This window comes from Gorilla gorilla, chromosome 4 (genome assembly GCF_029281585.2).
Source record: "Gorilla gorilla gorilla isolate KB3781 chromosome 4, NHGRI_mGorGor1-v2.1_pri, whole genome shotgun sequence".
Classification (NCBI taxonomy): Eukaryota; Metazoa; Chordata; class Mammalia; order Primates; family Hominidae; genus Gorilla; species Gorilla gorilla.
In genome coordinates, this window is record NC_073228.2 from 22,444,911 (window position 1) to 22,458,453 (window position 13,543).

At 40.3% G+C, this 13,543-nt stretch overlaps 1 protein-coding gene across 3 annotated transcripts in view; it reads right to left on the reverse strand.

Moving 5' to 3' along the window:
- The window catches only part of MAP2K6 (mitogen-activated protein kinase kinase 6), a 140,872-nt gene that overhangs the window by 12,344 nt on the left and 114,985 nt on the right, over positions 1-13,543 (reverse strand). For all 3 annotated transcript variants that reach the window (XM_055386521.2, XM_019028396.4, XM_063706132.1), the window contains one exon: positions 5,379-5,424. In XM_055386521.2, coding sequence (XP_055242496.1) covers positions 5,379-5,424 — 46 coding nt within the window. The remainder of the gene's footprint in view (positions 1-5,378; positions 5,425-13,543) is intronic.

Here is a 13,543-nt window from a genome sequence, read left to right on the forward strand (position 1 = left end):
TAGTGATGCAAACATTTTAAAGATATCTCTTAGTTGTCACTCTTTCCATCTTGATATCTCTAGGTTTCCAATATATTCTTTAAATTTTAAAAAAAAGTGTAATTATGCTACGTAAGTCTCATCTACAGCAAAATACAAAGATTGACAAAAAACAACCCAAACTCTGATTTACAAATAGCCCTGGGCCCCACAAGGTCATTTTAGGCTAATATAGTAGTAAGATAATAAGACAATTCATAGGTGTATGTACTTTTTTCTTTTTGAGATGGAGTCTTGCTCTGTTGCCCAGGCTGGAGTGCAATGGTGCGATCTTGGCTCACTGCAAACTCTGCCTCCTGGGTTCAAGTGATTCTCCTGCCTCAGCCTCCCGAGTAGCTAGGACTACAGGTGCATGCCACCATGCCCGGCTAATTTTTTTATATTTTTAGGAGAGACAGGGTTTCACTGTGTTACCCAGGATGGTCTTGATCTCCTGACCTTGTGATCTGCCAGCCTCGGCCTCCCAAAGTGCTGGGATTGCAGGCGTGTGCCACCATGCTGGGCCAGCAGTATGCACTTTTATTTCTCAGGAAAAAGATGATGGAATGAGAAGCCAATTTTGTTGAACAGTAAATGTGCAAGGAAGGTAGCCCTTGCCCTTGACGTTGGAGAATTGGTTTAGACTAAAACAGTTAAAGCCATTTGCCAAGCCACGAGCTTTATTTATGTCTCTCCTGATGAAGAGTTGATCCATCTGAAAAATAATGTAGACTGCCAAACTCTAGTTATGTGCAGAGAAAACTGAACTCGGAGATTAAAGATTGAAAAGGGAAAAGAAGAGTCTCTATCCTCACAGCTCAGAACAAGTAAACTCTAAAAACATAACAAGTCTTATGCTTTGCCAGGGGAACAATCATGGTATGTGATTCAAGAGGCCATGCATTTCAAAACAATTCTGAACAGGAAGCCATTTTCTCTGCACTAGAACAATTCTCCCCAGATTGCTCAATTTTGTTACAATAAGTGCCCAGCTCTCACAGTGGAACCTGCCACCTCTACTTAGAAAGATGTATCAGGTCATGAGCCACAGTTCTTATAGTGGAAATAGAACCAACCAAACCTACCCAAAATGGATAATTCCTACAGGTAGAACTTAGTCCCACGTGTCTCACCTCCCATGCTCACTTCCTTGATTGCCTGGTAGTACTATTTTCAATGACCAGTTGAGTAGCTAAATGTAAGCATTTTTACATCCAGACACATAAGTGACTCACTCTGTTTCCCCTGACTTTAGGGAGTTTAGTTTACAACCTTTATGTTGCCCAGCTGTAGGTTTTCTAATTATATTTGTTTTAATCCTGACAGCGGAGGGTTGGATGAGTCAGCTCCATGGAAAACTGAGTTCCTGCTCATGGAAACTCTAGGAAACAATGCAAATGGGAAAGGAACAAAGAAATGAAAACCCCAAAGAAGATAGCTGGTCACGATTAAGTATCATGACTCAGAAAATGGAAGAGATTTTCTCCCTTTGCCCATCTGAGGACACAGGTTGGGTGCTGGCTCGGATCCTTACACTCATGAAATCAACTGAAGCTCTGAGTGCCAGGTCCTTCCTCCTGAGCTCCCTCAAAAACTAAATAGCAGCCATACTTCTGATTAGTAACCACATACACAGCACACTTACCAAGGACTCTACCATCATGCTTATTAGCTTTCCCACATCCTCTGGACATTTGGAAATCTTTTAATGTACTTAAAAGCTTTTTACTATCAAAACAGGACATGCCAACCCTCAGATTATCTTGGTGACTGCTTCCAACACCTGCCAGCCCCACCTTGCCTTTTGTTCTGCTAGTGGCTATTAGCTCAGTAGATGTTGCCTGAGTCTGCAAATGAATTAAATAACCTGACTTGAAGTCTTTAATCTAAAAAAAAAGAAAATCCCTAGGCATCTTTCCATTTATTCCCAGGTTGAGAAAATGCTTTGAGAGCCAGAAGGGCAGGGGGAGGGGAAAACGGGTAGGCATGACAAATGGAAAGTGTGACTTGCCTTCTTGTGTGGGTTTTGAGGCTGTAAAAGGTTAAGAGGGAACCCAGTCCCTCTTATAAGCAATGGATTAAGATTAGCAAGGGCAGCAACCAGGAAATGGACAAATGAGGGACTATGAATAATACTCAGACTATAGTACCAGGCTGGGTTTCCCAAAAGAGGAGCCAGGGAGACAAGAAGGGAGGACTTTACACCATTTAGGCTTACTGATGTGCCTGAAGAAAACATGGAGATCCATGAACATACTATGAGGAACAGACAGACAAGCTACAGTCACCAGCAGGTCTCCCTGTCCCATGCACAGCACCTCATCCCTTAAGACTATGGTTTTGAATGGGTCAGGCATCTTTGTTTAACATACAGTTCAATCTAGAACTTCCTAAGATAATTGGAGAACATTATTTCACTGGGCAATCACTTGAATGAACTGGTTATCTTTTCTGGTGATTATCATCTAGGACAGGGATCAGCTACCTATGACCCAGAGGCCAAATTTAGCCCACTGCTTGTTTTTTTAAACAAAGTTTTATTGGAACACAGCCACACACACCCCATTTTTTTTTAACACATTGGATATGGCTGCTTTCACATTGCAACACTGAATTAAGCCATTGTAAACAGCAACTGTATAGCCTACAAAGACTATAACACTTACTATTTAGTCCTTTACAGAAATCGTTGGCTGCTACCTACTTTAGAAGAACAAATTCTACTGAGTCATACTCCCCAGTGATATTTGAGAGAAGAAGCAAATGACATGATCTTAAAGAATACACACCCTTCAATCCGTGTTAGGGAGAGAAACATTTGGGATTTCTATAAGAGGGACATGTCTAGGTTAAGGCCTTAATTAAACTGTCCTTCACCTGGAAAAAGGATTATTTTTTTTCCTTCATACTTCCTCACCAACTCCTAAAATCTAAACAATTGCCTCTCAGCAAGTGTTTTCCCAATGCTAAAGTCAGGGAGTTTGGACTCAGATTTTCCGTTTGAAAACCTCAGTTCCACAGGAAAGCAGGGAACAGTTATAGTCTTAAAAGGCAAGTCCATTTCCAGTACCACAAAGACTAATGCTGTAAGAAGAAAAGGGGGACTGACATGATTTTATAACATTGATATATATATAGGCCATAAAATATCACAGGGTTAGAACATATTACAAATGTAGAATTTGACATCAGCTGCCCATGTATATTAAGCATTCTTTTCTCAAGTGTGTTTCAGTGAAATTTCTGATCCGAAACCATTTGGAAGAAGAAAAAGTAGCCAGAAATATATAGAAAATGTTCTTCTTATCTGAACTTAGTTACAAAACATGGCAACTTTAGAATAGGAGTACAGGTGCACACTTGTAGTCCCAGCTACTTGGGGGGCCCAGGCAGGGGGATTGTTTGAGCCCAGGAATTCGAGACCAGCCTGGGCAACATAATGAGACTCCATCTCTAAAAAATAAAAATTAAAATATAAATAAATAAATAAAATAGGATTACAGGCTCCATAGTATCCTACAAGAATAACTGTATATCTACTGTATTTTATATGAAATTAATTTTAAAATGCCCTAGCGGGTGCATAAGCATATTAAAAAAGAGTAAACAGAACCAAAAAAGCCTTTGACTGGCTATTAAAAAATAATCAGGAAGAAAATATTCAACTTAAACATGTACTATGCTAGGATTTTCTCAAACATTACTCATATTTCCTTCTTTAACTGTGAGTTTTAGTTGAATAAAGATGGTAGAGTGCTGAGCACCAGGGGCTGCCTTTTAATGCATCCAATGGAGGCCCAATGAGATGGTCTCATCTCCAATTCATCCAGTTGCAAAATGGTTCAATCTTCAATCAAAGCTTAGGCAACAGAAGTGAAAACCTATGTGACTGGCGGTAACTATCACGCATCTTCCTGATCAGCTTTCTATAACTCTTCCTGACTCGACATTTCCAAGCTGTGCTTCCTCATATCTAAGCCACCTCACCACAGCATTTGACACTAGGAATCCATGCTTCTAAGACATGCCCTGAGTTGGTCTTGAAGACAGCAGGGCTTGTGGCTGGGATAGCAGAAGAGCAAGCATTTAATGCCTGATGAATAACTGTGTTCCAGTAAGAAAGGGTGTCAGTGTTTTATTGTTTTTGAAATTGTGCATGAACGTAACTCTTCCTTCCCCTGCTAAAATGAAAACCTTGATAACTGAAACAAATCTAGGAATTAACATAAATTAGCAAATAGTCTGGATTTTATATATTTCTCCCCCCCCAAAAATGTGTTTCTCCTACATTCAACATATACTTAGATAAAGCAAAGCATTGCCAAGTTTAGGTCCTTGCCATTTGTATTTAGCTTAGAATCACTAGTAATTAGCTTAGAATTGTAGTTACCAGAGTTTTGTTTGTTTGTTTGTTTGTTTTTCTTTGAGACAGGGTCTCACTCTGTTGCCCAGGCTGGAATTCAGTGGCACAATCACGTCTCACTGCAGCCTTAACTTCCCATGCTCAAGTGATCCTGCCACCTCGGCCTCCTGAGTAGCTGGGGCTACAGGCAAATGCCACCATGCCTGGCTAATTTTTTGTACTTTTTGTAGAGGTGGGGTTTCGTCACGTTGCCCAGGTTGGTCTCCAACTCCTGGGCTCAGGCAACTCCTGGGCTCAGGCAATCTGCCCAACTCGGCCTCCCAGAGTGCTGGGATTACAGGCATGAACAGCCACCATGCCCGGCCTATAGTTACCACAATTTAAGAAACATTATTTTAATACAAAAAACAATGCTAAGATCTTACTTTCTTCACTCTTGCTTTTTATAGACACAGCAAGTGATAAACTGTGAATGCTGAGGGAGTATAATTTAAACTAATAATGCTTTGTCTTACTTTTTTCCACCAAAGTGAAAACAAAAAGCAAAATTTTTTTTTCCTCCCTAGCTACCCCCCAAAAAGTTGTTCATCTAATTTAGCCCAGATATTTGACCAAAAATTGATCAAAGAGCATTGAAGTTTTCCTCATTATTGAAATCTCTTAAATCATACTTTCCTTAATTTTATCTTAGTAATATGAGGCTTCTCATATCTTTTAAATTCAAAAATATAAATTGTATACACATAATTTGCTCTGTATCATGACAGGTTTATTAGCCTGGAAAAAAACTACTAAGAATAGTGACAGGTCCCAGCCTATGTTTAAGAAGGATGTAGGATGAACTCTTTAACTCTCTTTCCTGGAGTTCAATTCCTGTCACTGATGTATCAATGAACCAACTCTTCCAATATGGTGATGTGATGATAATTTAGGTCTTAGTGACTTTGCCTTTTGTAGCTATTAGTATAGTCATGTTTACATTGCTAACAATACTCACCATTAGCTCTGGGTATGTAGGCCGTTCTTTGGAATTCTTCTTTAAGCTTAAAGAAAAAAAAATAATCATTAAAATCTAGAAGCCATATATATTTTCATTAGACAAGGATTTCAGAACCTGTAGAACACTAAACATAATCAGCTTTAAAAGTGTATTGAAAACACAGCCTCCTATCTTGACTTTCCTCTTCTGTAATGCTTATGTATCATGTTTTAAATCACCCTGGTTGTGCCTTAATGGGAAAAATAGTTGTATGTGTGTGTGTGTGTGTGTGTGTGTACTTTCCTTTTGATACTTTACCGATGATATACACACTAATTTTTCTGATCTATAGCCATTTTATTTCAAAAAATCTACTTTCCTTCAAAGCAGCTTTAACGCCATTTCCACAGACAAAGAAATTGGCAAGTGTTTCTTACATTGCCATTTGTTATCTCTTCACTGTCAGGTACCTGGTTCTTTTTGCTTCTGTTTCCCATGAATGTATAATTTGCTTTTATATAGTCCTAACCAAACCTGCCTGAGATAGAAGCAATAAACCCCTAATATTTATTTTCTTTTCCTTGAGACAGGGGCTGGCTCTGTTGCCCAGGCTGGAGTGCAGGGGCATACAATCTCGGCTCACTGCAGCCTCCACCTCCCTAGGCTCAGGTGATCTTCCTGCCTCAGCCTCCTGAGTAGCTGGGATTACAGGCACGTGCCATCATGCCTGGCTAATTTTTGTATTTTTTGTAGAGGCAGGGTTTCACCATGTTGCCCAGGCTGGTCTCGAAGTCTTAGGCTCAAGTGATCCACCTGCCTCAGCCTTCCAAAGAGCTGGGAGTACAGGTGTCAGCCACTGTGCCCAACGCCCCATAACATTTCTAAGGTAATACTGCTTGTTTATGACAAAGGTAATAAGACCTGTTTACAACAGCTGATAAAAGAGAGAGCGCACTCAGTGACAGCAATTATTCTTGTTAGAAATACTTTATGGTCATGTGCTATTGTCAGGTGACTTCCGGTTGTTCTGCTCTCCATTGACACAGACATTTAATAACATTTGATACCGGAGGCAATAAATGCTGTTACTTATTATTTAACAGTAATAAAACTGTAAGATGAAGAGACCAACCCATCACCCCATTCTCAGCCCATCCCTATCCTCTATCCAACTCTGGCCTTAAAATGAAAAAAAAAAAAAAAAGAAAAAGAAAGAAAGAAAAGAAAAGAAACAATTTACTTGGAGTTGGAATCCCAGGTTACAGAATGCAGAAAAAGATGATTTTGAAAACTATGATTTGCAAGGCAACCTACAGACTCCCGTGCCCAACGGACCACAAAATCATACATGAATGGAAAGGAGCTTTGCCTGGCATTGGAATGGAAAGGAATTTTGCCTGGAGTTGGAGGAATCAAAATGTAACTGATGGTTAGGTTGCTGGGATTTGAGCTAACGGATCATTCTGAGCAAATGAGACCTAGCATGTGTGGCGTGAGCTCTGCCTCACCCTCTGAAGCTAACTAAGCATGACGGGGTAAGGTACAGAACCATGAGAGAGTGAAGTAGTTCAGGCACTTTGAGAAACTGTGGTTTAAAACGAAATAAAATTTAAAAAAAAAAAAAGGAGAGAGAGAAAGTTTTTGAACCAAAACAACTTAAAATCAGCCTACCAGTTTGTTCCAGGCAATGCTGTGGGTGGAAGCCAGGGAACCTGAGACAGGCTACAGGTAGATGTGAGGACAGAAGTTTCAACCTGGAACTGAGGGCAGACCTAGGACCTAGTGACCTCAGTGACCAGACAACCTATGAGAGAAAGTTTCATCTCAACTGAGGATAAAAATAAGAGCGCATTAGAAAGAGGAATTAACAGGCGGCAAAGTCCGATTGATATGGGAATGTGTGCTGAGTGAAATGAATGAGTCCGTGTAACTCCCACTGATGGTTTTGTAGGTACCTAGATGCTGAGACTCTACGTGGGTGGTTCTCAGCTGGAGGTCATTTTGCTCCCCAGGGGATATACGGAAAATGTCAGGAGGCATTTTTGGTTGTTACATCTGGTGGCAGGGTGTTACTGGCATCTAATAGGTAGAGGCCAGGGATGTTGCTAAACATCCTGTAATGCACTGGGCAATCCCGCACAACAAAGAACACTCTAGCCCAAAATGTCATTAGTGCAGAGATTAAGAAACGCTGTGCTTTGTGTAATAGGTGGTCCCTCCTTGTTGTGGCTTCCTCTCCCCTTCACTTAAAAGGACCATCTCCAGCTGGTTTGTCTGTCTTTAAGCACATTCTCACCACAACCACCGTCTCCTGCCCTCAACCCCAGGAAGCAAAAGTGTTTCTTTCTAAGTTCAAGAGCTAATTTACCTAGAAAGAAACACAGAAGAAGCAATGTGATCCCAGGAGCGTTGCTGACTTGCACACAGACCCTGGTAAAAAAAAAAAAACAAAAAAACAAACAGGCTAGAAGCCCTGAATTTCCCACTATTGTTCAAAGCAAATCAAAAACCAGAAATGCTTCTCTATCGCTGGAACAATGTAACACGCTAAGTAAACAACAAAAAGCGCAAGCACAACATTAAATCCACACTCAATATTCAGATGGTTGATTCTGGCTGTCTCTATTCAGACCTTAAACTCCGCATTGCATCTGGAACATTCTCACTGAGGACCCAGGCCCACTCCGTTACTAGCTTTCATCGGTCAACAACAGAACCAAGGCAATGTCAGGAAGAAAAGCTTGTTTCTCAAATGTAAAAATGTGCTGATTTTTTACCTTATATTTAGCAGAAAAGATAAAATGACTGTCTCTTTCCAACAGAGAGATGAGCTTAAACATCTCCATTTTTAAAAATACTGTATTTTTTTTAAATGCTGTATTTTTTTAAAATACTGATTTTGAGTCAGGATATCTTATCTTTTCACTTCTGGAACAGCTTATAAAGATTTCTCAGCCAGGTGCAGTGGCTCATGCCTGTAATCCCAACACTTTGTGAGGGTGAGACAGGTGGATCACTTGAGCTCACTTGAGGTCAGGAGTTCAAGACCAGCCTGGCCAACATGGTGAAACCCCGACTCTACAAAAAATACAAAAATTAGCTGAGCATGGTGGCAGGAGCCTGTAATCCCAGTTACTAGGGAGGCTGAGGCACAAGAGTCACTTGAACCTGGGAGGCGGAGGTTGCAGTGAGCTGAGATTGCACCACTGCACTCCAGCCTGGGCAACAGGGTGAGACTGTATCAAAAAAGAAAAAAAAAATCTCCAGATTTTTGTTAACTCTGTATAAAGAAAATATGGGGAAAGTACCCTAGTTGATCCATCATAAAGTGTTAAGGATTCCTGAAACCTCCAAGACTAACTGGTCAATAGGCTATTCCTTGACTCATGGCCCCTGATTAGAGAGCTCACAATCTACCCCAAACACTACTGCAGAATATAAATGGAAAATACTTACACCGCAAAGCAAGGCTGTTTATTAAATTAATGTAACTGATATAACCCATTCTCTCCATCTTTTAAATCAAGAACACTTCAAAACATGGGCTAAGAATAGCAATACACTCAGGATAAGGTTGGGGGGAAAGCAAATTTTCCATGTTTAGTAGGAAGTACTTGAAATTCAGTATACAATAACAACTTTGGAGTTCAAAGCAACACCAATTTCTTTTTGAACTGGAATCAGACTTTTGAATTTTCAAAGAGCTTGTCATTTTCAAGCGTGCAATTAGCTAACTGCCCTAATTCCTTTTCCAAATGCCACAACACACGCTTCTGACCATAGCTGACACTAAAAAACAGCTCATGCTGTCTTGAGAATTGCTAGCTTGTAGTTTGTGCTGACCAGAGGATTTCTGCCTATTTGAATTCCCCCGATCATTTCCAAGAAGGGCTATTTGGTACATCCACAGAATAAAAACACATTGCGCGTTTCAAGGCATACATTTGTCAGAAGCTAAATAAACATCTAGTGCCTCTTTTTACTGTCCTTCCTACACAAGTAGGAGACTGTATTTGACTGTCTGTGTTTTATGCTAGTTTCTCTGAGTCAGACAATATCGATGCTTGAGTGGGCCTCCACTACCCTTCAATGTGCCATCAGACTGGTCAGTTGGGCCCACAGCTTCTTAAATAGGCCTGGAGAAAAAGCCAAAGGGAAGTCCGGCTGATTTGGCACTCGGCAGTTGACTTCCAGTGACTTTCTTCTGTGAACCTATAGGAAGAGTTTATAATGAAAAGTGTAAACCGGCTAAGATTCCAATCTTTTGCGAACTCATTTGTTAACCCTTCTGCAGGACTAGAAAGCAAGACTTCTCTATTAGACTTCCGTGATGAATCTCAAAACAAGGCTGACATGGTCAACACAACCCAACTCAAGAACTCCTTAAAACCCCTATGATAAGAAAGAGACATATAGGAAAAAGAGGAAGAAAATCTCATTCTGTAGTCCTATCTCAAAATAAATACAGAAAAGAAGGGTTTGTAAGAAACCATTGTGGGTTTGCTTTTTTCCTTTACGTTCATATGGTTAATTCTTCTTTCTCCTTCAAGATAACATTTGTCAGATGTTACTGCAAAAGAAATGCAAAAACTGTAACTCTGGACTCTAGGTCTAACTTTGGGTGTGGTGATGATAGCCTGTTAGAGCTTTTCTACTTCACCCCACAAACTAAGTGATTTACTGTCAACTAACAAGCAGTGATCAGTACTGATGGGCCAGACAAGAGTGGCTACCAAGTCAATTCCCTGGATACAGAATTATGGTACCTAGCAACATGGTGATGGCATCGTGCCAAGTTGATTCCTTGGCACGTGTATGATACCTAGGCAGGTGTGTGATACCTAGTAGCTTTGTGACATCGAATGCTTAGGTAGGATACGCAAGTTCACAAATACTCTGACAGTTACCTAGGCTGTGGGTATAATGGGTTCTTTTTCTGCATACCAAAGACAGATGTAGGCAATAAAAACATAGATGTATCTATCTTGAAATTTGAGATTAAATATTTCACTTTTGAAATCCATAGTCTCCCTTCCCCACTTAGCACATAGAGGGGCCTTTCTGAGAAGTCTGGGAGGACCATAGCCTACATAATAAAAATATAAAGAACATGGAGCTCACGAAAAAAAAAAAGGTCCTTTAATGAAGTTATGTCTCAATAACACAGCTTTATTCATGAGAAAAATAAAAGAATAGCTGATAAAGGGGAGTTACGTGCACAGGGAATGTTCACGAAGAGGTAGAAGAGGTACTCTTCTGTTAACATTATCACTTTTCCATTCTTTCCACCAAGCTCCAGGTCAAACCTCGAGCTTTCAGTAATCAAACAAGTAAAATCACTAGATGGCTAATGGATGGAGGTATGTACCCATATATTAATATATGTATGAAAAATAAAATTGCTTCCGTAAAGTTCTAGGCCAGTCATAAACTCTAAAAGAAAATCAGTGCTACTTTTCGAGTATAAGATGACTTTTTCAACCCAGTTGAAAAATAATGTTCATACTTAAGGGATATCAAAGAAAATATATTGGTGGTTTGTGGCAGGGAAAAAAGTTATTGACCTGGGATCTGAAATAGGAGAGCTTGCATGCTGAAAAAGTCAAACTGAGGATAAGTAAGAATGCTCATAAAATTCAGAATTAACGATTCCCTTCTATTTCTTAATTCCCATACCAACAAAATGACTATTTTAGACAACTGATATTCTTAAGTATAGCATTCTACCAGAACTATAATACTGACACTTTGAGGAAGGAAAATTTATCTTTTAATGACTTCTAGGGTAAAGTGATTTGGGTTTTGTTTCTAGATGGTTTCATATTTTATTTTATTTTATTTTATATTACATTTTGTTATTTATTTAATTTTATCTTATTTTGGCAGGATCTTGCTCTGTCACCCAGGCTGGAGTGCAGTGGGACAATTATGGCTCACTGCAGCCTCAGCCTTCCAAGCTCAAGTGATCCTCCCACCTTGGCCTTCCAAGTAGCTGGGTCCCCAGGTGCACACCACCACACCCAGCTAATTTGTGTATTTTTGTAGAGACAGGGTATTATTTTTAATATACCCAGATATAAGACAAACTGACTTACTTGAGTAGAAATGACATGACACCGAGCAAACAGTATTAATAGAATTAACAGTTTCAGGAAAGCTGAGACATGTCTATGGCTCAAAATTTTTTAATTAATGAACTGTGGTAGCTGGGATTAAAATTAAAAGAAAATGAGAGAGAAGGGGATATCTTTGCAGGCAGCCATGAAGGCATTATGGGTGTTATAAGGAGAGAGAAGACACAGGGCAGTCATTATATGAAGAGCAATGATGCTGGTATCTGGAACTTCCATATATGTGTGCATACATTAAAATTAGAAAAATTGGCCGGACGCAGTGGGTCACACCTGTAATCCCAGCACTTTGGGAGGCTGAGGCGGGGCGGATCACGAGGTCAGGAGATCGAGACCATCCTGGTTAACACGGTGAAACCTCGTCTTTACTAAAAATACAAAAAATTAGCCAGGCGTGGTGGCGGGCACCTGTAGTCCCAGCTACTCAGGAGGCTGAGGCAGGAGAATGGCGTGAACCCAGGAGGCGGAGCTTGCAGTGAGCTGAGATCGTGCCACTGCACTCCAACCTGGGTGGCAGAGCAAAACTCCGTCTCCAAAAAAAAAAAAAAAAAAAAATTAAAAAACATTTATTTCTCAAGATGTTCATTTTTAAAATAGCTCTAAAAAGTTTCAATGCTCTGATTCTTTGGAGAAAATTCCAGTAAGAGAAAAAATACACTGGTGAAAGAAAATTCAAGCAAATGGATGATTTTTTTTTAAATAAATTGAAGAAAATAAGCCTTCTAAACAGAAACTAGTTGATGGCAGGTCCATAGATCATATGTCTAAACCTGGGGTTATCACCGCAGCTGTACATAAAAATGACTTGAGAACATTTAAAAATATATTAGTATCTTGGCCCCTCCCCAGATCAATTAAATCAGAGTCTATGAGGATGAGGCCTGGGGGCAGTGATTTTGAAAGCTCACTAGAGTTTTATAAATGAGCAGCCACAGTTGAGAATCACTGGATTAAACTGGTGATTCATAATGGTAGACTCAGCTTTCTCAAACTTTTCACACCAGCCTCGTTCTTACCAAAATTTCCTAAAGCACCCAGAATCTTGGGAAAAGGGGATAGGTGGGAGAAAGGTAATAGGGAGAATAATTTGAAGAGACTTAGCTAGATAAGATAATTCCCCATTACCACCCCTCTTGAGAACTACTGTTCTGTACTACCCAAGATGCCTCATCCTTTTTTATTTTTATTTTTTTTGAGATGGCGTCTCTCTCTTATCACCCAGGCTGGAGTGCAGTGGTGCAATCTCAGCTCACTGCAACCTCTGCCTTCTAGGTTCAAGCAATTCTCCTGCATCAATCTCCCGAGTAGCTGGGACTACAGGTGTGTGCTACCACACTTGGCTAATTTTTGTATTTTTAGCAGAGATGGGTTTTCACCATGTTGGTCAGGCTGGTCTCGAACTCCTGATCTCAAGTGATCCGCCCACCTTGGCCTCCCAAAGTGCTGGAATTACAGGTGTGAGCCACCACGCCCGGCCCCTCATCCCTTTTTTTGATGTGACCTTAAACATCTGAGGATAAGGCAATAAATAAATAAATAAACAACCAACCAACCAACCATCCACAAAAAACAAGTCTTTGAATCCAGAAGGCAAAATCATGAACCCAGGTCAACCTGGCAGAGGTACTACCACATCCAGCACACTCCCTCAAGGAAAACAGACAGGAAGCAGCCTAGAAGATATATCTTTTAAGAGGCATCCAACAACTATTACACTAGTGCTCGAGGCTCCAGCCCCTCTCTAGTCATCCAGCCAAAAACAAAAACAAACAACTGCAGACCAGCCTCATACATCATCAGGGAAAAGTACCAGGAATGAGAAGGGGCCTAGGGCTAACAAAGAGTCCAAGAGCTCTTAGGTTCACAAGCAACAGACAGTTGCTTTGTTTTATGTTTCTTCCATGTTTCCTGATGAATGCTGTATTCACAGCTTTTTTTTTTTTTTTTTTTGAGATGAAGTTTTATTCTTGTTGCTCAGGCTGGAGTGCAATGGCATGATCTCGGCTCACTGCAGCCTCCACTTCCCAGGTTCAAGCGGTTATCCTGCCTCAG